The 27,970-nt window shown below is 38.3% G+C and overlaps 1 protein-coding gene across 5 annotated transcripts in view; it reads left to right on the forward strand.

The window, feature by feature from the left end:
* The window catches only part of ATE1 (arginyltransferase 1), a 2,674,296-nt gene that overhangs the window by 1,493,196 nt on the left and 1,153,130 nt on the right, over window positions 1-27,970 (forward strand). For all 5 annotated transcript variants that reach the window (XM_044056055.1, XM_044056058.1, XM_044056057.1 and 2 more), the window contains one exon: window positions 17,411-17,592. In XM_044056055.1, the coding sequence (XP_043911990.1) occupies window positions 17,411-17,592 (182 nt within the window). The remainder of the gene's footprint in view (window positions 1-17,410; window positions 17,593-27,970) is intronic.

The raw sequence follows: 27,970 nt of genomic DNA on the forward strand, positions 1-27,970 counted from the left end.
CCAAAGCCCGCGATGAGAGTAAGTCCTTCCCGCGAGAGCAGAGCAGCAAGCAGGGTGTTACCCAGCCTGCGGACTTGCAGTCCAATCCCCCTTCAAGTCTATGCAGTTGTAGACTTCTGGGATAGTGCTGCTGAATGCTCTCTTCCTAATCCGGACTGCTGGTGAGACAGTCTGGATTCTGTGCGCATGACCCAGACTGGTTCACCAGCAGTCTGGATATCAGGAAATGCCACGAGTGAACATGCGCAATGCTCCGCGACTCGCGGTTTTTTTTTTTTTTTTTTTTTTTTTTTGTATTTTATTTTTTGTTTATAGCTGGGGGGCTGCTGTCCTGCAGCCCAATAGCACGAGCTGCCACAAAATAAATGTCAGCAATTGTGATAACCTAATGATAGCTAGTCTCATGCAGTTCTGCTTACTGCTAGTGGGCATTTTCAATGGTAATCAACATCTGCGTCTACTTTCATCTAAAGAAACTGTAGTATTTCATATGCACAGTATTTTCTCTTTTAATATTGATTTCTAAACATTTGACCCATTTTTTTTTCAGTATGGCCAAACACTGTAGGCCAATAAAGGTCTTTGTGTGGTCTTCCTTATCATTTGGTAATTTGTAGAATGTGACATGCATTTTGTGTAGCAGAGCTTTTTGCGGCTGTCTAGGAATGATAACTGTCAACAATAAACATCAAGTGCTGTTTGTGGTATGGAGAGTATATTCCATTGTAGATGCATTAACTTAGCATTGTCTGACCATGCATTCATAAATATATGTTGTAATATTTACGTATTCCTGTCTTCTGTCATACAGATTCTTAGCCATTCTAGCATTTCACTTGACACAGGCAGTCGTCATATAATCAACCAAAAATTCCACATCTTTCTCTTGCAAGTACTCTTTACAGTTTTGCAGATATGATGCGTACAAGAGTTTACTGATATTGGGCTAGACATGACCATTATAGTTTTTACAGATTCTGTAAAATTCTTTTGAAGGTTAGCTGATAGTTTATCAAGAGACTTTTTGGATACTGTCTGCAGTGGTTTCTGGTCTAACTTCACAAGGAGTAGTTTACTGTAGATGTTATCACAGAACCTTGGACAATCAAACTCTCATTTTGGAGTTCTCCTTGTGCATTTTTTAGGTGCTTTGTTGTTTTATGGTTTGTTGTTGCGCCTTTGCCTGGTGTGCTGTGTTATTTAATCAAAAACTATAGCTTAATGTTTGTCTGCGTTTGAGCATAGCATAGTTGAGCATCACTCAAAGCTTGTGACCTCTGTGCTTTAAGTCTGACTTCTTGCAGTCATAATGTTCAAAATCCCTTGTTGACTGTCATCTACTTAAAGGGTAACTGGTTACAACATGTCATAGAATGTTAAAGTGGGTGCTTTATTAAGTAGCTTTTGTATTATTGTAAAAGTCAATTATTGCACTGTTGAGTAAATGACTGGCCATTAGCATTCCAAAATGAGCCTGGTTGGCTAGCCCAACCAGTGTGCCTGTTGTAAATCTGAGAATTCACTAACAGAAAAAGGTCCGGTCACCCGGACTTTTTCCCATTAGTATATCTCCTGATTTTTTTTGCTTTTTTTTTGCCCCACCCAAAAGAAAATGGAAGACCTAAAACAAATGAGGGAAATGGCGCAGACAAAAAAAAAGGATAATCAGGTACGTTCTGAAAAATGAAAGAAATATACCTGATTATCCTTTTTTGTCTGCGCTGTTTCCCTCATTCGTTTTAAATCTCCTGATTTCTTTTTTTTTTCAGTTAAAGAAAAAGCAACGGAGATCTTCCTTTCTTCATTGCTACCTCTGCACAGCACTGGTGCACTGTGTAAGCTTGGGAACACAAGTCCCTTACGCATGCGCAGTGCATCAGAAATGCTCCAGGATACCAAAACAATGTAGAAGGGCAGCATGGAGGCATTATACAATGACATTATTTAAGAAAAGTAAGCTTCACCCTCGTGACCAAACCACACCAACCATGGGTAAATCCATCATTACCCACACCCAGCCGTGGGTTATTGTTTAAATAAAACTAGTAGTTTCTTTAGTGGTACTGTTAGCTCTGACAAATTTAGAATTAAGTTGTGAAGATATTGTACCAGGCCAAGGAACTTCATAAGAAACTGTCTATTTTGGTGCTTTTTGCGTGTTGCTTTGACCAACAGACTTTAGTTTAAAACCACTGGAAATCAGAAAATGTCCCATGTAATTGAAGAGTTGATTCACAAATCTGACAATGACTCTTGTTTATTTTCAGGCATTTTACCTTAGTCTGTCTAGCAATTTAATAAGTTGCAAGCCATGTATCTTATCTATTTCCATTTGTTGACCAGGAAAGGCCTAATGAGCCAAAGCCCATTTTTAGAAGAGGCCCAGTGAGAGAAGCTGCAAAAATTAAGATACATAAAAACATTACAGCAATGTAAGACTACATCAAATAAGATTATATATAGCTGTAGTGATGGATCAGTGTAGGAGATGATACAAATATGCAGGGAAACTATGTAGTGAGACATCATTATAGTACTGACAATAGTTCAAGTGTGTAACAGATAGATATTTTAGCATTTCTGGTAATGAAAAACAGTATGTTGTTAACAGCATTAAGTCATGGAACTGTTTAGTAGCTTTCTCATTCTCTATTTACTGCAGCTACTGCAGTTTGAAACACTTTGGTGGTAGTCCTAGAAACCTTAATCCATCCAAAGGGGTGTTTGATGTGCAAAGCTTTGTGCTAGCTTCATGCAGCATGATTTGTGAAAACTTTTAATTAACGTTAACTAAGCCAACACGGGAATATAGAAAGTAGATTCTCCCAATACAGATGACTGCAATTAGGGATACAGACAGTAGGCAAGAGGGGACTGGAATTTAGTGGAGAAAATTGGCAAAGGAACAAAGGTATTGGGAGCAAATAACTAGAGATGGAAAGGTAATAGAATGGGAAGAGGCCAAGAATTTATTTGGACTGCATGTTAGAGATTGCCTTCCCTATTAAGGATTGATATCAGAGTATAGGCAAAGAGAAATAAATAGGGGGTCCTGAATGAAAGACCAGCACTGGTAGAGTTTTTAGTAAAATCTAGAACAGAAGCTGCCATTAAATAAGGAATAATTAGTACAGCATATAAAATATTGCATGAGAACTATAAGAATTGATCAGAGGAGGTTAGAAAGGATTGGGAAGAGAGATTGGATAAGCAATTCACAAAAAAACAATGGGAGGATATATGTATCTACCAGATATGCAACACAATCTAGAAGATTTAGGATTTTTGCTTGGAAATGTTTACATGGATATTCTTATACCCCAAGTAGACTCCAGAGAATTTTTCCTGAGGTAGACAACACATGTTGGAGGTATGATGAGGAAGAAAGAGATACTTGGGAACATGTTTTCTGCGAGTGCAGTGGTTTGGTGGACTTTAAGGATTCCCTGTGGGATGCAGTGTCAGAGATGCTGGGTGGGAAGGTTGGTGTGATGCAGGTGATTATTTTTCTGCACTATGATACAGAATCAGAATTGCCTAAACATGGTAAGGTCTTGCTGTGTCTAATTATGATAGCTGCCAAAAAAGCAATTACTAGAAAAAGGAAGTCAAAATCTAAACACCAATTATATTAGAATTAATGAATGTAGTAACAGCGGTAAAATAACTGTAATTGAGATCTTTAGAAAAGGGTAGTAGCAAACTCTCTCTCTCTCTCTTGGCTTTTCCCGGTTAGGGGTCGCCACAGCGAAACTCCGGTCCGCTAATGATTTGCAGTAGATTTTTATGTGCCGAGTTGCCGGCCCTGACACACAACCTTCAACGAAGGTACGCCCATTCACGCATGTCTCCACACAGAAGACAATCTAGCTGAGAATTGAACAGGACAACGTCTTACTGTGAGGTGACAACACGTAGTAGCAAACTACTTATGAAAAAATGGGAATTGTTGGAACAATACATACAGGGAAGGAATGAAGTTTAAAAGAAGGCAGGACTTAAAGGAGCTGTATAATTGACTGAAAATGGGTAGATTTTAAGTGATACATAATGTTTGCAACTGGTAGTGTGTCAGTATGGTTTATGATGTAAAATGTTTGCAACTAGGATTGTTTGTGTGGTTCGTTTTCATTTATATATGTATGATTGCTTATGTTGTAAGTGATAGTTAATAACGAAGTTTCGTTTTTAAAAAAGGGGTGGGAATTGATTAATTTATGTAATGTTGCTTGGCTTACATGTTATATAGCAATATATGTGAAGTATGTTTATGTTAGTATAGTTTGATTACTTTTGTATAAATGTAAATATGCCTATGTCACAAGTGATAATTCAATAAAGGTGTTTAAAAAAAGGTAATTATAGTGTCTAGAAAACGTAAAGGTAATAAACAGCAACATTCTTCCTCTCATAAGGAAGATAGGGTAGAGTCGTCATCTTTGGCACCAAGACAAAATCTCCAGTTTTGAGACCATAGTCATCAGAGTCAAATCTCCTTCAAAATTTGTTAGTTGGTACTCTTCTTTTGAAAAAGTGCCTCATCATTATAGTATGATGAAAGTACTTCAAACAATAAAAAAGTAAAAGTGGAATGTTTTTCCCCAAAAGAAACTTAACTGTTTAGCAATGGAACAGCATTAGCACTCTGTTGATCCTTGAAAGCTTGCACAGGAATGCTCTCTTCAGTGTAAAGTAAGTATCCTTCTTAAGTATCCTTTCAGACCTCATTCAACTGCTGCTTTGAAATAGTCAATTTTTTAATCTTTGCTGCAGTAACCTAAGCTATAAGGGTTATAACCTGTCATGAATGTAATAGCTGGCCAGGTTCCAGAGCTGAGCTCACTAAAATATAAGTTTGGGTGCCAAGCCGCTTCAGATCTTTCCTGACACTGAAGAGAGCATTCCTGTGCAAGCTTTCAAGGATCAACAGAGTGCTAATGCTGTTCCATTGCTAAACAGTTAAGTTTCTTTTGGGGAAAAACATTCCACTTTTACTTTTTTATTGTTTGAAGTACTTTCCTGATAAAGTATTTTTAAACTAGAAAAAAGTTCTTGTTGACTCATGTGACTTTAGTACACTTTTAAACAAGAGCACGTTCTTGCTCTTGGCAATTTAAAAGTTGTAAAATACTCTATGAACTGTTTTTTTTCTCTGGATAATTGTTTTAGTTACTTTTTGGGGCTGGCAAAGTGTATTAAAGTGCTTTTTAGAGTGTTTTTACTGTAAAAAAAGTTACTTTTAGATACTTTTTTACTGATTTGTGTTGCTTAGCTTCCCTGGAAAAGAAGCACCATTTTCGGCTTGACTATGAAACAAACTACCGATCATTGTCTGACCTTCCAGCCACAAAAAGAAAAGTAAACTAAACATCCTTTGACTACACAGCCAGATAGTCATTTGCCATGGCTGCAGGTTGGTAACTGGTGAAAAGAAAGCTGGTTACTTAGACCACTCATCTTTTTTCTCCAGATCCCTCTGGTGCTGTCCTTAAAACCACTATGGACCAAGGTTTAGCCACATATCCTCGGCGAATGTGGCGATCCACTCAGTGGGCAAGAGAGGGCCACTTTTGGTGTTGAGAGAAGGGGCAGGGAAGGTGCCCTGCTTAGCTAGAATGTTGTGCCATCTCTGGAGAAGCTGTTGCTGCCATTAAAAAACCTATTTACCCTAACTTTCCTGTCCTAAACAACCAAAAAATAACTAAACATGTGTCTTCTCCTGCACTATTTCCTCTGGGTAGTAGTAGTTTATCAGGACTGGCTCATGGAACTCTACAGGTTGTTGATCCTTCTTTTAAGGTAGTTTCTGGAAAAAGAAAAAGGGATTCAAGATTTTGAATCTGTACAGGAATGTTGTGGGACAGATATAGGTTTTTCCTCTTTAGCTTTCTGATTTAGATTCATAGGAGAGCTTGGTATCTAAATCTCCGTGCAACAGATTCTCTTTCTTTGAGACTGTTTCCAGAATGTACCAGTATTTTCAGCAGGAGAACGCTGAGGTTTCTCAGCCCTTCAGAAAATATGAGCTGCTACAACTGCAATTCCTGGAACCTTCACCCCCCCCCCCCGCCCCTCAAGTGCCCTGGCAGCACTGGAGTATGCGTTTGTCACAGCCAATGGTTTCCCTTACAGCCATCATGCTGCACTTAGGAAATTATATGGAATGTGCAAAGGTACTCATTCTTTCAAGTTTCTGTGTACTCATCCCAGACATGACCCTGCAGCTATAGCTTTAGTTAATCCAGCTGTTACCAAACACTTTGTTAATGCCAATCCTTCTTCTTCAGATAGGGATGGAAAAAACTGTTGATAAGTTTGGGGAAAAGTGTATGCTTCTGCAACTCTGGTTTTTAGAATTTTAAATTGTTAGGTTCACATGTTAAAGTGTATTCCGACTAATTATGAAGGTGTGATGAAAAATCTGCTTTGTGTGGTTTAGTTTCTTGCCTTTTTCAGGTCACTATTTGTTGTTCAAAGTTTGTTCATGACTCTGTGGATACTGCGTACAGGGCTGTTGCCACTGATACTGTGTAAAGGCAGTTTCCCTGGCTACTTTCTCAGAACCTTCCATATGATGTAAAATGAGATTTTGAGTAATTCTTCTTTGGATAGAGATTGTTTTTGGACTCTCTGTTGCACAGATTATAAAACAGTGTGAGGGGGGAGGTACGATGATTCGTGGAATGTCTCAGATTTTTCAGCCCCCCCCCCTCAAATTTTTTCATTGGATTCCCTGCTCCCTTTGTCAACTTTTAGCATGAAGCAAAACAACCGATTCAACAGAATGCTGTTAAGCAGATATTGTAAAAGCAAGGACAAGAGAGTTCCATTAAAAAACAGGACCTCCCCAGAACAAATAACAGTCAAATAAGGCAGAATGACTATATAAGGGACCTTGCAACCCCCCCCCCTTTTACTATGGCAGTCCCGTATATGTGGCAGAAAGTCTGAATATCCATTCCTGTCTTTGGCGACAGATTTTCAGACGTCTGGGTTCTGAGGCTAATTTAACAAGGATGTAAATGGCAGTAGTAAGGAGTTCCTCACTTTCAGGGAATTCCTCCACATCTACCAGACCAAACCCATCTGTTTTCTTATGTCCTATAACACACACTACTGTCTTGGGGTAATAGAATCAGTTCCTCTTTCCCAGCCTCTGAAAATGATTTTATTCTAGAATGTTTTTAGTGCCAAATCAAGAGAATGCATGTAGATGAGTTCTGAATCTTTCTCTTCTAAACCAGACGTCATATGAGAAAGATGCTATGGCATCTGAAGTCTGTTTGGTGCCAGCACCATATGTTTTCAGATTCCATTTTTGGGATTTGTGAAAAGAGAAATGACTTGATGTAGACAGCAAATGTCTCTGAACCCAGGTCTGCCCTTCTCCCTTCCTGCTCTAAAGCAGTCAGTTACCACAGGCACCTTGAACTTTGCTTGTCGAGCAGTATCAAAGGGGATAATAGTGCAAAGTCCCTGGAACAGGAATGACTGACCAAAGTACGCAAACATAAAAGATATATTATCTCTTTTCAAAGCTCCCAACTCTGCGAGTCAGCTGTGGTCCCCGGGACCTATTCAGGTTGTAACAGATATTACCCAATGATGTGGTACATAAGCAAGTGGGAACTAGATCTTATCTAGATCTAGATCCATCCTTAGCATGGGATATAGCTTTACAGCACAGTCACCGCTCTGCAGGCATCTTACATTCTGTCAGAGTAAAACTGTGTGGCAGACAAGCTGAGCAGGCCAAAGGCAGACCCTTACAAATGGAAATGAGAACACGTTGTTTTCCTCAGATTTAATCCTTCTGTGGGGAGTTCCTTAGGTAGACCTTTTTGCTTCCTCTTGGAACAGTCATCTGGCAAAAGTCTGCACCAGAACTCTATGCAAGAAGGCTTGGAAGACAGATGCCTTTTCTTTCTTTGGGCAGTAATGCTGCTGTATGCTTTGCAACCCTTTCCATGGATATCCAGGATACTTCTAAAGATTCAAAAGGAATCCTCCAAAGATCACTGTGGAGACTTCATTATGGCCCAGATAATAGTGGTTCTTCCTTCTTTAGAATTTGTCACAGACATTTCCCACAAGCTTCTTCACAGACTAGATCAACTCACACGATAACAAGCATGTTTGATACATCCCAACTCGGAACAACTAATGCTGACATCCTGGATAACAGGGCCTCAATACCTTTTAGGCACCTGTTTACTGAGGACATGTAACAGGTACTAATGGAGGCAAGAAAGCCAAGTACTAGAAAATCGTATATAAGCAAATGGAAACAGTACGGACTTGTGGTTTTTGGTTTTCCTAGCAATGGCATGAAAGTTCTGAAGGGCTTGTTGCCCAAATCTGTCTTTTAGCAAGCTCAGCTTGAGCTGTCTGATGGTTTGGGTGCATGGAAGCTACCTGGTTGTTAACACCCTTAGCAGGATATAAGCCATATAACATAGTCTACTGCAACAGTGATCATTTGAACATCTACTGTTATGGTAAGTTTACTTACACAACTGTACTTTTTATGCCCTCATTTGGGAGCATATCAGAAGCATATTGGGAATCTATTATGAAAGTCTTCCTGAAAAAGCAGATGGAACTGGACATCATCCCATCCCTTCTATTACTAGGGTGGAGTGGGTTGGCTACCATTTCTCCTCTCTCTGCTCCTTCCCTGGTACCAGTTTCTGAATTAGTAGTCACAGGACATGCTTTTCACCTGGAGCCTCTCTCTCTTGGGACCATTAGCCTCTCCTTTTTTAATGCTGTCATTCTTGCATAGAATGCACATGACTTCAGCTCCTTTGGTATTGAGTGAGTGTTGAAACCAATTGCTTGATGCTGATAATTCTGCATTACTTGCAGGATCAATTAATTTGCATCCATTATTGTTTTCCACATCTTTGGTGTTCAAGCCATTGATACTGGTCCCCATGGCAAAGCCATCAGAATCCTCAGTGTATGGGCTCCTCTCCTCAGCATAACCCAGCTTTACCTTGGTAGGGAAAGTGTTGGTTTGAGGAGTGATCCTTCGATGCAGTGTGACTTTACATCCACCTTTAAGGTTATGAAGAGAATGATACTCTTCCCCTGTCAGGCTGTTGACAGGATCTATCAGTGCTGACCACCCAGAGATGCCCTTCTGTTAGTGATTGAGCCCATTCTTCAAGAATACCAGGGACTGAACTGAGCTTTAACCCTTGGAGATTTGCAGCAAGTGTGATCTGATTATTCAGCAGTTTCCCACCAGTCACAGATGGAGATTCATTGGAAGAGAGCATACAAAAGGAACCATGTTTTCTCCACATCGAAATCTATCATATCTGACATGAACATAGATGAAAGAGGGGTCCCCTTGATCCTCTCCTGAAGGTATCACATTTGGCAACGCTCTAACAGAGAGGATTCTGGCTGCCTGACCCACTCTCTTAATACTAGGAAGTGCTGTTCACAGCATATAGCTGTGCCCCTCCTACCTTTTGGGGTTACTTCTACACAACATCTTACGGAGATGGCAGGGACCAGACACTGGGTAAGTTATGCCACAGCAACTGGAAAAGCTCTTACATCTCTCAAACGACATGCAGTTTTGATCTAAAGGTCCTCTGGTGGATTCCGTGATTGCTGCAGCAGAGGTCAAGAAAGAACTTAGAGGAATCATTTGCTTTCTATTCCCCAATCAAAAAGTCAGGATAGTATACAGAATGGGAGAGTGCATCGATTCCTGAAGTATTTTTGCTGTAAGGGAATTAAATTATTTAACCCATATGAACTTATTCCAAAGAGATCTAGCTAAACAAACGTAGGATACTTTAGACCAGAACATGACCTAAAGTGTTTACTAAACAGCTTCAGCCCACCCTGAATACCATGCTTGAAATCGCCAATCTCTTTATACATCTGTGTCACAATTCAGTCAGTGAGGCAGCCAAGTTAACAGATACTGGTGTAACTCTTCAGTACCATGCCTGACTGCACCTATATGTCTTTGAGGGCAACTTTAAAGAATCTTTTGCTAATTCCACTTTGATGGGTACTTTGTCTTTGAACCAGTAGTTAAGGAGAAGCTAATGATGTGTGAGGAAGGATGGGAAGGCACTGATAGAATTAAATGTGAGAAACCTTAGAGACCTTTCATCAGGAATCAGAAAGGTTCCATATCACTGTGGTTCTGGAAATCCCATTGTCCGCACTTTGACTCTTCCTCCAATGGAGACAGCTGCAGCAGCGATGTCCCGTTTAATGGATTCAGGCAGCGAAGTCAAAGGGGTCCACAAAACCAAAGATTCAGAGAACCTTTCTCAGGGAGGCCAAATTAGAACCTCTGAAGGCTTGCATGACTGTCTACCTCTGGAGGCGTTCAGGGATCATTTATCTCACCACCTAGAGGTGTGGATGGCATTCACACAGGTCAAGTGGGTATGAGAAGTTATATCTAGAGATTATACCATATCTTTCTGAAGGCCGCCACATAAAAAGCCTTTGATGCCAAAATTTCCATCGAATGCAAGTGGCACTTCAGAGGTCTCGGCCCTCCTTTAAAAAAGGGCAAAACAGGAAGTCCCACCAGAACAGAGAGGATGAGGGGTTTATTCAAGATTCTAAAGAAAAACAAAGATCCTTAGGCCAGTGCTGGATCTCAATGACCTATACTTGTTCATAAGGAAAACCCAATTCAGAATGTTCTCTGTATCAGCAATTTTGCCATGTTTCATGGTCGATGACTTGAAGTGCTCCATAGAACTTCAGGACACTTACTAACATGCAAAGATCACAAAGGAATTCAAGAGGTTTCTGCATTTTTGGATTGGAGCCTATCATTACTAGTTCAAAGTCTTGCCCATCCCTTTCCCCACAGCCCTGTGGGTGTTCACCAAGTGCATGGTGGTAGTCACAGCCGACTTTTAGCTGAAAGGGATCTGCATGTTCCCACATCTAACAATTGGCTTCTAGCTGCAACAACCAGAGAATCCTTATTAATGGACAGAAATTACTTTTTGCAGCTGTGCCTATCTTTAGGTATTTCCATAAACTATCAAAAGTCACAGCTTTGACCCTCCCAACGTATTGTTTTTATAGGCTGCCATCTGGACAAAACTTCATGTCTGGTGTTTCTCACCTCAGAAATACTAGCGTCACTTCAACATTCAGTTTGAACTTTTTTGTCATCATCAGAAACTTCAGGAATGCTGGCCTTATAAGTGCAGGGATTCATGATATCTGTAGTAATTATGGTCTCATGTCAGATTTCATATGTAGACTCTCCAGTGGAGGCTATCTACACAATGGTTACAACTAACACACCTGCCTTTGGTCACCATTCATCTGACTCCATCATACATTACAGGGTGGCGCAGTGGTACAGTGTTTAGTGTTGTATCCTCCCTGCATTTGTGTGGGTTTCCTCTCTGTGCTCCAGTTTCCTCCCACATTCCAAAGTCATGCGCCTGGAGAGTTTCTCCTCAGGCTTCCGCTGAAAATGGGCTCTGTCTCAGTCAGACTTTCCCAGTAAATAAATAAATAAAATAAATACAGAAAAGGTACATAAAAAATTAGGAACTTTATACAAACACAAAAACTTCCTATCAGACCAAGCACAAATCACCCTAGCCCAAACCTACCTTTTTGTCTACCCTAATGTATGCATCACCAATCCTAACCCACATCAGGAAAACAGACCTGGACAAACTAGAATCATGTTACCATAAGACTGCAAAATTTGCCAATAACTCTACTTTTAGCAGCCATCACTGTCTTGCCCTAAAGGAGCTACAGTGGTTAGAACTCCCTCAATTAGTTATCACCAACTAGTGCTCACCTTCAACATACTAAAGAATCCCCACAAAACTCCAGCCCTAAATCAACTACTAAACCAATGTTCAGCAAACCGTTCTCTACGCTCATCCAACAAAATCCTTCTCTGTATATCCAAAGCCAATAGTACTGCAGGGAAAGCTTTTTTTCTCTCATACCATCGCTAGAAAATGGAATAACCTCCCCCAGAATATCTCTTCAGCACCATCTATCTCGCTGTTCAAAAAGTCACTTGCATCACACCTCTTGCAGTCCTGGCTCTGTACTTGCATCACATAAATGCTTTCCTGCTCTCCTCCAATTCTTCCTACCTTCCTCTCATCTCTGCTTACTTTCTCTTTAATGCAGCACTCAAATACTGCCATACAGGGCCTACTATGTGTAAATTATTATGTCTTGTGTGATGCCTCTTTTGATTGCATTGGTTAATGTGGAGTTTTTTTTCTCCAAAATACTGCCATCCAGGGTCTACTATGTGTAAATTAAGCTTGCTTGGAACAAACCATTGTATATTTACTACTGCTTTTGATTGTATAATTGCCACTGTCGATATTGTCTGATGTGTAGCTTTTGTTTGGACCTCATTCCAGTCGGACTTTCCCGGTAAACAAATGTAAAATAAATAAAATTGGTGGCTGACATCCTCATTTCCCCATATTGGATGACTATTCGTTCTGCCTTCCTCAGAAGCAGTAGCAACCATGGATGCCTCTTCTCTAGGAGTGTCCATTAAGTTTGGAATGAATCAGAGGCCAGACTTCACATCAGCATCCTGGATATATGTTGCAGGAATTTCAGGACTGATAAACATACAAGTGGACGATATGCTGGTAAGTCCGGTAAATCAACAAACTGGGATGAACCAGTATAATGAATAAACATGGAGGAACCAGATCTTAACCCCCTTGCAGAGAGGCCATGAGAGTATGACAGTGTGCTTTAGATTCAGGTTGCCTTCTAGTTGCAGTGCATATTCAGGGATGTCTAACTGGCTAGTGGATAGGCTCTGCAGGGCTGTCCTAGCTCCTCAAGAGTGATCTTGTTAACCCCTCATTGGCTCATGAAATTACTGCGGCAGCCCCACTGTGATTCCATCCAGTGCAAAGTGCAGAAGCTACTTAGCCATAGTCCCACAGGAGTTACAGTCACCCATAGATGCTGTAGTCTGCTTGTGGTTCCCCAGTCTCTTGTATGTCTCCCCCCTTCCCCTGATAACTAGATTCATACAGAAGGCAACAATTTGCAAATCGAAGCTAATTTTCAATGCTCTTTACTGGCCTAGACAAATTTGGGTCCCTGTACTCGGACCACATCTGAGGAAACCCTCTTGGCTTCTAGGTCCACATCTGGGTGGTCTTTCACCCCCTTCATGTTAGCCTCAACCAGACCTACACAACCAGAAGTTAACTGCATGGTTTCCTCAGTTACTGTAATGGAGCTACTTTATCATAAGATTCAGTAATCCATGTCTTAAGTCATCTTTCCTCTTCTGGGCTGCAAGTAAGTAAACAACCACAATAAAGAACATTACTGAAACAGCCTATATTACAAAATCTTCCTTGTTGTAATGTACACCAAGGTGACTCAGATAGGGCATAGCAAATTAGCAGTTATCAAGGTGGGACTGATAACCAGGGGAAAGAAATGGAGTCAACAGAATCATTTCTTACAGAAGTTTTGCATCATGCTCAGATGTACTTCAGTGGTTTCAAGTTTTCCTCACAAGTGTATGCTAAATATTTAAAGGTTTCATACTGCCATGACATTAAATAATACATTTATTAACACTAACAACATTATCCAGTCAAATCACTAGATATTTGGAACATCATGGCTTATAAATGGAATAAAACACCATAATACCAAATAACTTGATGAGGTCACAATTCTGAACTCTCAGATGCAGTATAGACAGCTATTTATTGTACATCTGGACACTGCTGCAAATGTGTTTACCATTCTTCTTCCATTATCATGTTTTGAGGTTTTTGGGTTACTAATACCGTGATAGGAATGGACACAGTACCCAAGTCAGGGCATAATTAAAGTTCCAGAAATTAGTATTGTTTCAGACTTTGATGTTAGCCAAAAGTGCTCTTTGCAGTGTGCCCAGAATTGACTCCTTTTGGCAGTTCATACAGTGTTGCATACATAGGTAGTATGCCCGAATTTCTAAATATGACTGTAGATTTTTTTATTAGACCCATTGCACCTACTACTATTGCTGAAACTGTCCAGGTATCTTTCTTCCTCATTATTGTCATTTTCTGCATGCAAATTCTGATATTTTATGACTTTGTATCTCTCCGTGTGTGAGGCACTGTAATCTCTAAGAGTAACAGTTTCTATGATCAATACTACTATTGTCTTTTTCTCAAAGACTGCTATATCTGGTTTTCTTGCATCTGCTTTTTGAACTGCTGGTAATGGGTGATCCCATGTGATGTACACGTCATCATTCTCTTTTATGTGGTATGGTTCATGTTTCTGATGCTTCTCATCTTTATATTGTAGTGGTTGCATAATCCCCATTGCAGCAGTCTTGCCACATTATTGTGCTTTTCAGTGTACAGGCTCCCTACCATGAATATTTCATACCCAGCAGTAAGCTCTGTGAATCTTTCCATTTCTTTTTTACAGAGCCTACATTTGTCTGTTTGTCCCTCATTCAACAGACTTTGTAAATCAGCATGTATGTGGTTCACTATCATGGGCTGCCATTACAAACCTTTCACCCTTTGGTTTCAACTCACCAGTTCTTAACTATTCCTTCATCAAATCTTGATCAACATAAGGTTGTTCTAGGAGATCTCTGTACTTGCCACTATATGTATGCCTTGTCTACATTTCTTTCCTTCTTATCTGATCTGTCTCCTTATATTCTTTCTTTTACTTTTTGGCACATTCATTTGCTGTCTTTTTGTCTACTTCTGGTTTGATTTCCATTTGGTCTTGACACTGTAATGCTTCTGCTAAACTAAGCAGAGGTGTCATCTTAGACTTCCTCTCATGTTTTAAAACTTTCCCAATGTTTGGATATGATGAGGTCAGCAGATATGTATGCAATCCCATGACTGCAGATCTGTACATATAATCAGTTTTGCAGAGGCTCATACCTTCTTCAGAGTGTGGAATATATAATCTTGGCATACACTGGTTTTGTATATCATTTAAGCTTGAAGCATTTTCTTGTTTTTCTGTCCAACTGATCCAGTGCCTTTTGGGGAGAGTCAATCACAGCAAAACTGTAAGTTAGAACAGGAAGAGCAAATTGGCTTATAGCTTGGAATTTATTCCTAGAGGTCAAGGCTGTTTTCAATATTAGTTTCAGTCTTCTGAAGTATTCCTTACTGACTTTTATTCACATTTGTTCATGTTTTATTGACAATCCTTCATCAATTTCCTGCTCAAGTTCCTTTATATCACATTCCTGTTCCAAACTGATATTTTCTTGGTACTACAACTTTCCTGCTTTAGACAGCGTTTTTGCTCATTTATCAAAACCAAATGTATTCTGATATCATTTAAGAAAGTTGTGACCACATGCACTTGTGCTTTCAATTCCTCATCTGATGAACTATTCATTTTTAAGTCATCAACAAACAGTAGTTGAGATGTATTTAAATAAGGTTGGTTTATGGGTCCCAATTTGTAACCAAGACCTCATCTGTTAAGTAAACGGCTTAATGAGTTAAAGGGCAAGACAAAACAGCAGCAATGGCAAAAAATCAAACTGGAAAAAAAAGCTTTGAATTTTTATCCATTTGTCATGGCTTAATTGCAAAGTGGTTTGCCAGTGTTTCATGGTCACTGTAAGGTAATTTGATCAGTGTAGGATGTATCTTATACATCTGTAAGCACTCCTTTATCCATGAATGTGGGATGGTGTCATATGAATCTATCCATGCCATAGTTGGATTCATCACCTTTTTACAGTTCTTTATTGTGACTTAATTTAGCAACAAATGATCCTTTGCTCCAAATGACTTTCTTTTGTTACCCGTTTGTTCAATTACCATGATTATGTTTTCTACTAATTGACTATAAACTCTGTCTGCATCAATTCTAGCATGTAGTTTGTACATCATCGGGAGGCAAGTTATTGGTCTGTAATTTTTAGAATGGCTTACAGGTTCACTCTTTAGCAGTATTGTGTTTCCTCTTAACCAGGTTGGTGTCTGTTTGGGAGGTGCATAGAAGTTAATTTTTACTCAGGGTTAAATCTTTGTGTAAAGATATTAATACTTTTAACTAGAAGATAGGTACTGCATCTGGGCCTGGGGTTTTCCAGCTACAATATTTTCTTAATTTTGTTCTAATTTCTCTGGCCAATTCATCCCATTTCATATCCTATACATTTAAACTCCTTACTGTTTTTTTTTTTTTTTTTTTTACATTTTTCTATTCATTCAACATCTTGTTGTGTTCCACAGGGTCTTCACAAATATTTTTCCAAAATGGATCTTCTACTTCTTTGTTTGGTGATATTTCTATTCCTTTTACTTTGTTTCCCAATTCTCTATAAAATTGAAGTATGACACTGTCAGTGTTGGCATGTACAAGTTTCTGCATGGTACAGGGGAGTCTTGCTCCCTCCAGGGAAAAAAAAAGTTTAAAGGAGAAAAGTGATGTTTGATATTTGCTATATTGCATTTTCAGTCCTTTTTCTTCTTAGCGTATTGGAATCTACAGTGCTGACATTGCAACAGGGAGCCAACATTTACTTCTGACCTCAAGAAGACTGAGCCCAGTTTAGCAATGTGAACTTACAAATCATAACCAGTAATAATTTTCCCCCACTGAGTTTGCAGACCCTTCTTGGCTGGCAACTCTTTGGCAAAAATTGGACAAAAATTGTCAAAACCAATGCACAACATCTTTATCACCCTTGTATGTACTAACAGTATATTTCAACAGTTCATAATGTAACTTAAGAATTATAGTCAGGATTACCTTTAAAACAAATCTCCACAGCTAGAGGAAAGAACATGACATCCAAACTCTGTCAACACTCAAGGCTTCCATGCTGTCATCTACCATTTAGAGAATAGGCATTCCTAAAAAAACCTCTTGTTTGTCTTTTTTTTTTTTTACTTCCTCAAATAATATGCGACTTAAACCATTAAAATTTACATCTATTAAATGGCGTCTTCGAAATAAAAAAATAACTTTTTTATATCAGTTTACTACAAATGTCTACATAGCAGGCTGAAAGGACAACCTCAGTGAAGCACTGCAAGATTTCATCTTTTTAACGTGTAAAAGGAATAGTGAGCATTACTCAAGGAATGGTTTGTCAGATTAACAGTTAAATTAAATGGTAATGACAAGCTGTAAGAAATTTATGTGCGATATTGTTTAAACTACTAATAACTTTTAACATCTAAATGGAGTGGTAATGAAGAGAACTAAGCTTAATGTTATAGAATGTTTTTTTTTTTAATAAATAAATTGATACAGTACTTAAAAGTTAGTTGTTTTGAACAAAATGTTATTCAGTAGCATTGCTAACTGCTGTAAGTTGGTTTACATTTCAGCACACATTCAAAGCCATGTGACTGTTGAGTACCTTTCTTTCTTTTGCTTGTTTCAGGAGGAGTATCCCCCTGATGGTCCTGACTGTGGGTATGGATCATTTCATCAGCAATACTGGTTAGATGGAAAACTACTTGCCGTTGGTGTCATTGACATCCTTCCATACTGCGTTTCATCTGTGTACTTTTACTACGATCCTGACTATTCCTTCCTGTCCTTGGGAGTCTACTCAGCACTTAGGTAAGCTGCTTGTTGTGTGATTATCATGAATGTCCATCTGAGTTAAGGTGAATTTTTCAGAGGTGATCGTGGAGAGGGGTCCACAGCATAGTTAAAGCATATCAAGCAGAAGAAAGTTTGTGCTTAGTAATGCCAATGTTAGCAGGCTGTCAAGTCATTTAATGATACAATATTGCATTGAAAGTTGATAGGACAAAATAAAAAAAAAACTTTAAATTTTTCACAAAAAAATTATTTTAGCTAACAGGACATAATTAAAAATAAAAAATGAACATGTGAACATGATAATTTGCTTAGAATGTGTACCCTTGTCTGACATTTAATGTAGAGTTTATGCAGTCTGTAAGCACTGTTAGTCACACAAGTACAAGAGTCAGCCAGTTGATGGCTCTTCTTGGTTAAAGGGTTATACAGCTAAGAACCTTCTGCAAATGAAGATGCATGCTTGGATTCATTGCACAATGCAACAGGGAGTGAAAAAGAAGGGGGGTATCTTTTCAGTGTGGTTCCTCTGTCTATCACTCTCCACATTTATGCGTGTCGTGTCCTCAGACCTAGAAAGTTCTTGATAGCAGCTTGAATTAATAGATAGGTATTCACCCCACATTTGTCTGTATGAAGCATGTAGATTGCAAAATAATACTAGACCGTATTTAACCTTTGATGAGAGTGAAGACAACTTGTTGTTTTGTTTGTTGTTCTGATAGAGTAAAATCCTTCTGCTTTAAAGTTGTTAGTGGGGAAAATAAATACATAGCGACAACTAAAACAAACTGTTTGGCTGGTGCATCTTGGAGAACAGCGTAGGATGAAATGCAGCAAGCCAAAAAGCACTGTTGGACAGCCGTTGCACATGGCTGTAGGTTGTATGGGGTATGCACAGTGAGGGACTATGCTTACTTCAGTTGTGATGCATGCCCAGCCGTCTTCATGCTCATGCCTGACTGTTCCATTTTGCACAACCAGTTCTGATTCCAAGGTTATGGATCTGTCATGCCAAATTCCTTGGAAATTTAATGCAGAGAATTGAGGCTGTGAGCTGCTGGAGTTCAGAGTTTGATTCTCTGTCTTTATTTGGATTCTGTGCAGTGCTGAGCATACATATATATCCAGGCCTCCACTGAAAATGTGCCTTAACCCAGCTGGACTGCCTGGTTAACAAAAACTGTAGAATAATTAAATAACTGCATTAAAGCCAATAAGGTAGTGTGGAACTTACTGCTAAAGAAACTTCAACAGAATTGTTAAGGGTTTAATATGCGTGTGTTGATTTTTTTTTTATTTTCATGTCATGCCTACCTCTTATAGGTGGATGATTTCATGCAAGGATTCTTACTGTAGATATTAGAATGCAGACCCCATTGTCTAGTAGCATCAAGAGAATGGCCTCTACTAGACATCAGTGGGTGTTTTGGTGTATGTCTCTGTGCCAGGTTTAGGAGGAGAGGATATCCCCACATATTTCATCTAAAAATTTTAGGTGCTTGAGTTTTGGTTGATAAGCCACTTAATGTTTTTCAAGTGGTGTTTCTGTAAATCATCATGGGTGATCATGTATCACTGTAATCATAAATTATTATATTTGGGCTTTCTCTCCTCTTGAGGAGCTGGTCTGGCCATTTTTTTCCAAAGGTGGCATCATTCTTTTGAAGGCTGATAGTAATCTAGCACCTGCATACTTTTTTCCACACATGGTGGAGTGAAACTCCTGTAAAACAGCAATGGCATGTATCCTTTTCATTTCTTTTTTTATTATTGTATTATTAGGAGATGGAACGCCAATAAATATCCAAATGTGAAGATCCAAAACTCAGTTTTATTAACGCAAGTGAATTCTCAGTACCACACGTTTTCGTCACAAAATGCAACTTCATCAGACAACATTAGGGAGTAATCCCTCAACTTATATACAATTAATTAATGAACTCACAAGTTCAAAACAATTAAGTCTTAAAAAGACAAACATCATAAAAATACTGCGTTGTATAAAATGTATATAAAATGCTGTGTATGAAAAAATATATATAAAAAATATATGTTGTACATATATATGTTTTTATAAAACATGTTCAAAATATATTGCCATGAATAAATAACATCATAGCTTAAAATAAATAAAATAAAACATAATATGTAAACAATTGTAATGTATATATTTAAATGTAACCTATTGTAAACCCTACACATTGATAGCTTTCAACTTTAATATAGGCTTGATGGATATATAATCATTCAGGCCAGGTTCCTTGTTGGCTTCCAGGGAAATTTGCCAAAAGGTCTCTCTCTGTTCTAGTTTTGCCTGCCATGGCCCACCCCTTGGATCCCTATTAACACTTTACAGCACAAAAAATTGATATTTGGCTGTGGGACATGCAGATGTATGTTTGAACAAAGCATTAGTGTTTTTTTCCATTTGTATATCATGCATGTGTTCATAAATTCTGCATTTTAAAGTACGCTCGGTCTTCCCCACATAATATGCTGGACATTTTGAGCAAATAGCCAAATATACTACCCCATGACTGTTACAATTGTAATATGCTGTAGCCCTAATAGTCCTATTTTTTGCCAAAAGGAATACTTGGTCATCATGCACAATGTATGAACATTGTGCACATGACCCACATCTAAAAGTACCCTTGCGTGGACGAGTAGAATTATATTGAAAAGGGCCTGTTTCTAATATATTTTTTACACTTTTCCCTTTTCGAAAAACTGTCGTCATGTCTTTACCATGCAAATTGTGCAAATCAGTAACTTCTTTGAAGGTTTCCCATTCATTTGAAATAATGTCCCTGATGTTACTGGAATTAGCACTATACTGTGTAATTAAAGCTTTTTTAAATTCTAACTGGTTGTCCTCTCTACTTGAATTGTTGGGAACCATTCCCAAACCCAAAACTGGTCGAAATCTATCCTTTCTGCCTTCTTTGACTTGTTCACCTATATTGCATATAAATTCTTCTGGGTAACCTCTATCTTGAAACAATTGAAATAATTTATCACATTCTAACAAGAAAGCTTCGTCATTAGAGGTCATCCGAGATATCCTGACAAATTGATCTTTGACGATACCTCTTTTTTGATGCATGGGATGTGAGCTGTTAAAGTGTATGTAACTGTTAGAAAACGTAGGTTTTCTATATACAGTGGATCTAAATACACCATCATCATCGATACTAAGAAGAACGTCCAAGTATTCAACTCTGTCCACATGAACATGATATGTAAATGTAAGAAAACGTGTGGTACTGAGAATTCACTTGCATTAATAAAACTGAGTTTTGGATCTTCACATTTGGATATTTATTGGCGTTCCATCTCCTCCGGTGCTGGTTTTTTGGTTTTAGTTTTCTTGGTACCTAAACAGCTCAATGCATTTACTAGAACAGTGTATAATGTAGTTTTATTTAAAGATATCCAGTGCACTTTTTCGCAAGTCTAGATGCTTATCTTTTCTGAAAGCATACAGGCTGTTTTTCACATCTGGGAATTATAAAGATAAGAACAAACAGTAATTAATGTAAGTAGGAGCACAGGCTGTAACGTGCTTTAGTGTGGATAATCATAATTATAAGTTATGTAATGCTTGTGGGTGTAGCTGTTGATTTGATACAATTTTTCCTTTCAGGAGGGTAAAACTTCATTATTTGTAGCTATACATAGTTTTGTGTGTTTGTTTTAAGTTAATATGTTATGGCGATGCTTGTTTGATGGTTTTCAGTAAAGCAAAAAGTCTTGTAAAATGTGACATAGGTTCAAAAGGAGATGACAAAAAAACTGTATAAAGGATCAACTTGCCAAAAATTAGTGAGTGCATGTAACACAAAAGCTGGGATTAGACATTTATAAAACTGACATAGGTGGTATAATTAATTTCTTTTCATAATGTTTGTCTTTTCGGATTTTCTCAGTTAGGGGTCGCCACAGCGGAACTCCGGTCCGCTAATGATTGGCAATAGATTTTTTATGGTGCCGAGTTGCAAGCCCGACGCCCAACCTTCAATGAAGGCATGCCCATTCACGCATGTCTTTGAAACGCCACTCAATCGCGGGGAGGGCATGCAGACTCCACACAGAAGGCATTCCAGACGGGAATCAAACAGGGGAACCTCTTGCTGTGAGGCAACAACGCTACCTCTGCACCACCATGGCTTTCAACTTCTTATCATAGTACACTATTCATATTATTTTGGAAAATGGATGTTCCCCTCTGGTATTTGCTTTATATTTAGAGCCCTTGGCAAAGCTAATAAGGGACTCCAAAATGAAAGGATATCATTGATATGGTAATCAAGAAAAGTTGGCTTTATTTGCAGACAATATTATTTTGTACCTGATACAACCAGAAAAGGATAGCTCAGTCTTGTAGAACATTTTGAGACAATTTCAAGTCTTTTCATGATATAAAATGAATGAAAATAAAGCAAAGGCTTTAGCTGTAATCTGTGAACTCCACACATGAATTGGTTCAGCAGTACCCATTTTTTATGGAGAAGTTACCCATTTTTTATGGAGAAGAATAAAATGAACTGTTTAAGAGTATGGATTAAAAAGGATTCTGTTATGGCAACTAAGGATATGTGGGAAGAGCCTAAAAAGATAATATAAAAACTGTAAAGCTAGAAGCTCTTGTTTTTGGATATGGATAGCAAGGAACAAACAGTGAAAATGTTTTAGTCCATTTAGTTTTATGTACAGGTTAGGCAGGTTTTTATCAGCCAGTGGAGATGTTGTGAATAGTAATTAACAAAGAGCTGAAGGATTTTATCTGGGAAGGGAAAAGGGCAATGGTCAAGTGGGATAAGCTGATCCTTCCAATAGAACAAGTTTTTTTTTTTAAGATTGTCTTATTTGAAGGGATATTTTAGAGCTGCACTGTTGAGGCTCATTTATATAACATAAGCAGAAAGCTATAATTCAGAGTAGAAAGAGATGTTGGTTAAGCATGGAGGTACTTCAAGAAAGGAGAAAGTGGCATTTTGGATGCAGATCCTTAGAAGATAACAACAGCCATGCAGAATAATATATTCATAAAGTAGCAGAAAGTATTCTGAGAACTAAGCCAACACTAGAATGGAGAAAGGAGATTTTGCCGATAGAAATGACTGCACTTAGAGTACAGAGAACAGGTAAGAGAAGGTTGAAATTTACTGGAGAAAATGGGCAAAGGAACCAAGGTATTGAGAGCAAATAACTGGAGAAGGAAAGGTAATAGAATGGGTAGAGGCCAAGGAGACATTTGGACTGCAGGCTAGAGACTGTCTGCCTTATCAGAGACTGATATCTGAGTATAGCCACATAGAAAGGCATAGAGGAATCTTAAGTGAAGGATCTGCTCTGGTAAGAGTTTTTTATTGACTCTAGAACTAAACTGCTGCTAAAAATGGATAATTAGTAGGGAATATAAAATATTGCACAGTAGCTATAGGAATTTATCAGAGGAGGTTAGTAAAACTTGGGAAGAGAGATTGGATGAGCAATTCTCAAAGAAGCAATGGGAGGATATATGTATGGCTCCCAGAGATGCAACATAGTTTAGATGATGTACAGTTTTTGCTTAGAAGTGTTTGCTCAGGTATTTGACACCCAAAGCAGACTCCAATTTTTTTTTTTTCACGTAGATGGCAAATGCAGGTGGTGTGATGTGGAAGAAAGTGGTAATTGAGAACATATGTTTTGGGAGTGTAATAAGTTGGCAGACTAAACTTTTCTTCTGAATATTAAGTTGGAAATATTGCATGAATAAACCGGTGTCACTAAGGAAATGCTTTTTTTTTTTTTTAACCTGAGATACAGGATCTAAATTGCCTAGATGTAGTAAGATCTTAAATTTAACTCTGGTGGCTGCCAAAAAAAAAACAATTACTAAAAATGGAAATTAAAGTCTAAACCACCTGTTTTTGAATTATTAAATAGTGTAACCGAGACAAAAGAACTAGAAGTGGGAACTTTAGAAAAGGCAATGAGCAAATTACATAGAAAAATTGCGAAAAAACAAACTTGTCAGAACACTGCTATGAATCCAAGACTTTTAATAAAACAGATAAAATGAATAAAAGCAGCATACAACTCCTGAAACTTTCAAAAATGAGCGCTTTCGGGTATGTACCCTTCTTCAGATTAACAAACAGTCACATACAATATCCATTTAAACCATGAGCAGCCAATAGAATCTCAGTAAAACACCCGCCTATTCTTGAGGGCGGGTTTCATAGGCACACTTTCATTCAAGCCTGGAGTTCTATGGGCCATGAGTTCAATAATCCACTTTGCTTCCATAGCTTCTGTGTGTTGTTTTATATCTCCACCTCTATTATTAAGCCTTACATTTAGTATAGCCCTAAATTTAAATGTATGTGTGGTGTGGCTTTCAATGTGTCTATATAAGGCATTATGAACATCCTCTCTCCTAATGGATGAAAGGTGTTGCAATATCCTTACCTTAAACATACAATTGGTCTTACCAGTATAGAAGCTAGGGCATTGCTGACACTCAGCTATATAGACTATGTCCTTCTTCCTACAAATGGCCCTTGCCCTAAACTCAAATGTTTTACCAGTGACCGGATGTATAAATGTGGTGCCACTTCCAATGTGTGAGCAAGCTTTACATGAACCACAAGTGACAGTCCCTATACTGGACTTAAAAGATGTTACCCTACCTAACCTTTCTTTACATAAGATGTCCTTTAAATTCTTGTTCCTCCTAAATCCGAATTTGGGCGTGTCACCTATTAAATTCTTGATTTTTTATCACTTGTTAGAACATTCCAGTTCTTACGGATGACATCGCATACCCCTTTTATATTACTGCTGTATGTCAACATGATCTTCAAATCTTGTCCTTTCTGTATATCTTGGGGTATCCTATCAGATTTATCTAAGTCATGGGACAACCATGGTCTAAACCTTCTCTTCCTGTCCTCTTTGGCCCTATCTGTATAATTATTTACTACGACATCATGATATCCTCTTTCAAGAAAACACCCCTTTAATTTATGTACCTCTTTCTCAAACAACGTGTCAGTGGAGCATAACCTAGATATTTTACCAACTTGGCCCTGTATAACATTTGGAAACGTATACCTAGGATGCATACTATCAAATGTCAGCAATGTGTTCCTCCAGCACCCCTTCCTGTATAAACTGGAGGTGAAACCATCTATTGATTGTTGTATATGTACATCCAAAAAATCTATTTCTAAAAAAGATGTTTCAACCGTAAATTTCAAGAACGTAGTGGTCGAATGCAAATAGGTGATGAACAAATCTAGTTCCTCCCTGTTACCCTTCCACAAAATAAATATATCGTCCACAAAACGCTTATATAGGGCAATATATTGTAACCATATCCCATCGGTTAGAAACGTTGTTCTTTCCCAAAATGATAGCACTAGGTTAGCATAGGTATTAGCACAGGGGGTGCCCATGGCTACCCCCTGTGCTTGTCTGTACGCTTGTTGCAACCCCAAAAAGACATTATTTTCCAACACCAATGTCAACATAATGCATAATAAGTCAACCTTGCCTTCCTCCATCCCCATATCAATCAACAGTGATTTAATGGCAGATGTTCCATACTCATTACTAATCACTGTGAATAGATTCTGTATGTCCATCATGACCATAAGGAACATATCTTTAGGCTGTCTTACATCAATAGCTCCCAGAGTCCTCAAAGATTGTCCTGTGTCACACAAAATATGTTCTATTTGATCTACATAAGGCCTCAGGGTATGCTCTAACCAAATGGATATGTGTTCTGTGACCCATCCCCTCCCTGACACTATAGGTCTGAGGGGTGGGTCATCCAAGGATTTATGTATTTTGGGAAGGGCTTTAAATATGGGTGTAACCACACCATCAATCCACAAAAATTGAAATAGCCCCTCATTTATTTTCATATCTTCCAATAACCATTTCAGTTTATTGTGGACTATATCTATCACTTGTTTCACTATTAAAGGATTAGTAGGTATATACACATCACTATCTGATAACATTTCCTGTATCTTCCTCTGATAATGTAATGTGTCTAAAAGTACAATCGCTCCACCCTTATCTGCCGTTTTAATTGTTAACTTGTCATTGTTACTCAAATCATGTAGGGCCTTCCTTTGAGTATGTGTGAGGTTGTAGTATTTATTTTCTTTACCTTCAGTAACATGATCAACTAAATCCTGTTCACAACATTTTAAAAACACATTCATAGCTGTATTAAATGGCGGTACAAAACTGCTGAGTTGTTTTAATCCAGGATCCCTGGATGTATTCATACCAAAAATACTTTTAAGCGCCACATTCCTGCAAAAAAACATTATATCCATAACCACCTCATTGTAAATGCTTTCCCGACTGGGTACAAAAGTTAATTCTTTATTAAGAACAATGAGTTCATCTTCTGATAAACAATAACTAGATAAGTTATATACAATATTAAAAATATTGTCAGTCATTCTATTATCCGTCTCTTCCTGTTGTCCCTCCCTTCGCTCAATGAGCGTTTCCACGCACCTTTCTTCTTTACTGGTGCTGGAAGTTGTGCCAAAAAACGCTGCTCACCTTGTAATTCCTTGCGTCTGGCCCCCATCCGCAAGGATTCAGCATCTGAAGGTAAGCAGTTCTTTGTACCAGTACATTTTCTCCTTTCAACGTTGTCATTCTCGGTACCAGTACGTTCTCTCCTTTCAACGTTGTCATTGCTCAACCCCGTTGGCGAAACATCCAAAGGGGGTTGTTGTGTAGTTGGCGTTTGCTCAAGAGTTTGTAGAGTGTCAGGCAACCCTGCATTTTCCACTGTTGAATGCATGGAACTTCGAACTGAAGGTATACGCCCGGTCAATGATGTCACTTCCTGTCTGCTCACTCCTGTTCTTTTTGAAGGTGGACCATTGTCTGCCCTGTTTCTACCATGGTCTCTGGGCCACAAAAAGATGTTCCCCCTTAAGAAATCGTTGTGATCTCTTTTCAGTTTACCAGCCTTTTGAATACGAAGAATATATGTGATGTATAAAGTTTGGAAATGGGAATATGTTAATATGGTTGCTTTCTTTTAAGTCATTACGAATACAAGCAACAACGACTCAGGAACTAGAATGATGGTAGGAATATGGAAACTGCTCGTACAACAGGACAGTAGTCACCAAAGATTTATTGAAAAAACACATACAACTCCTGGTTAAGCGCTTTCGACTGTATCCCAGTCTTCATCAGAACAATTAAATGTAAAAACTTGTGATATATATACACATATCCCTTAATCATACAATAATGTAATTGATGAAAAAAACCGCCAAAATGTTTAAAGAGACATGGCCATTATACACATATGCTGTATTCTATTCTAAGGAGAGTATTTCAGGCAGACCAAGGGAGTGGCGATGGGAGCAGCCTGTGCTCCCATCTTTGCGAACTTGGTTATGGCTGAGTGGGAATCCGAACATGTGTTCAAGAGTGCATTCTTTCATGACATTGTACTATATGTCAGGTATTTGGATGACATTTTTATATTGTGGAAGGCGTCTGTGGACAGATTACAGGAATTCATGCTGTATTTAAACAACACTGTTGATTTTTTGCAATTTACTCATGATTACAGTTATAATGAGATTTCCTTTTTGGATGTACTTTTGAGTCACGACACTCGGGGGTTCACTTCCAGAATATATAGAAAACCCACATTCTCAAATGATTATGTCCATTATAGTAGTAACCATCCTCCACACGTATTTAAAAATGTGATTAAAGGGCAAAGTATACGTGCAGCGAGAATGTCATCAAACATGCAGATTTTGGATACTGAACTTAACATCATTAAGGAAATGTTTATTAGTAGAGCTTATCCAGAAAAGATGGTCATGGAAGTAATCAGCTATGTACAGAACGAATGGGGACATAAATACAAACCCCTATTAGGTTCTTATAAATTGGACAAACATGAGGGGATGCACAGTGATTCATCAGGCAGGGTTTGCATACTTATGTACACCCCCAGTACATACATCATCAAGGAAATATTAGAAAGATATTGGACGACACTAACGGTCATGGACATGGAACATATATTGGGTGCAAAACCAAGATGTGTATATAAGACAGCCCCAAATATGAAAAAGTTACTGGAAAGAGTTAGTTACAATACACAAACACATGATATATTTAAGGGCACAGCTAAATGTGGAAATTGTAAACAATGCAAATATATTAACCTGAATAGGATAATTAAATTGGATGATATCTGTCATACTTCTATCAAATGCAGGAAAGGAAATTGTAAAACGAAGCAGGTGGTCTACTTGGCTGTTTGCACAAAATGTAATGCACACTATATAGGTAAGACAGAGAGACAGCTGAATAGGCGTATTTATGAACATCT

The sequence above is a fragment of the Protopterus annectens genome, chromosome 14.part0 (genome assembly GCF_019279795.1).
Source record: "Protopterus annectens isolate FY-2018-M chromosome 14.part0, PAN1.0, whole genome shotgun sequence".
NCBI classification, from domain to species: Eukaryota; Metazoa; Chordata; order Ceratodontiformes; family Protopteridae; genus Protopterus; species Protopterus annectens.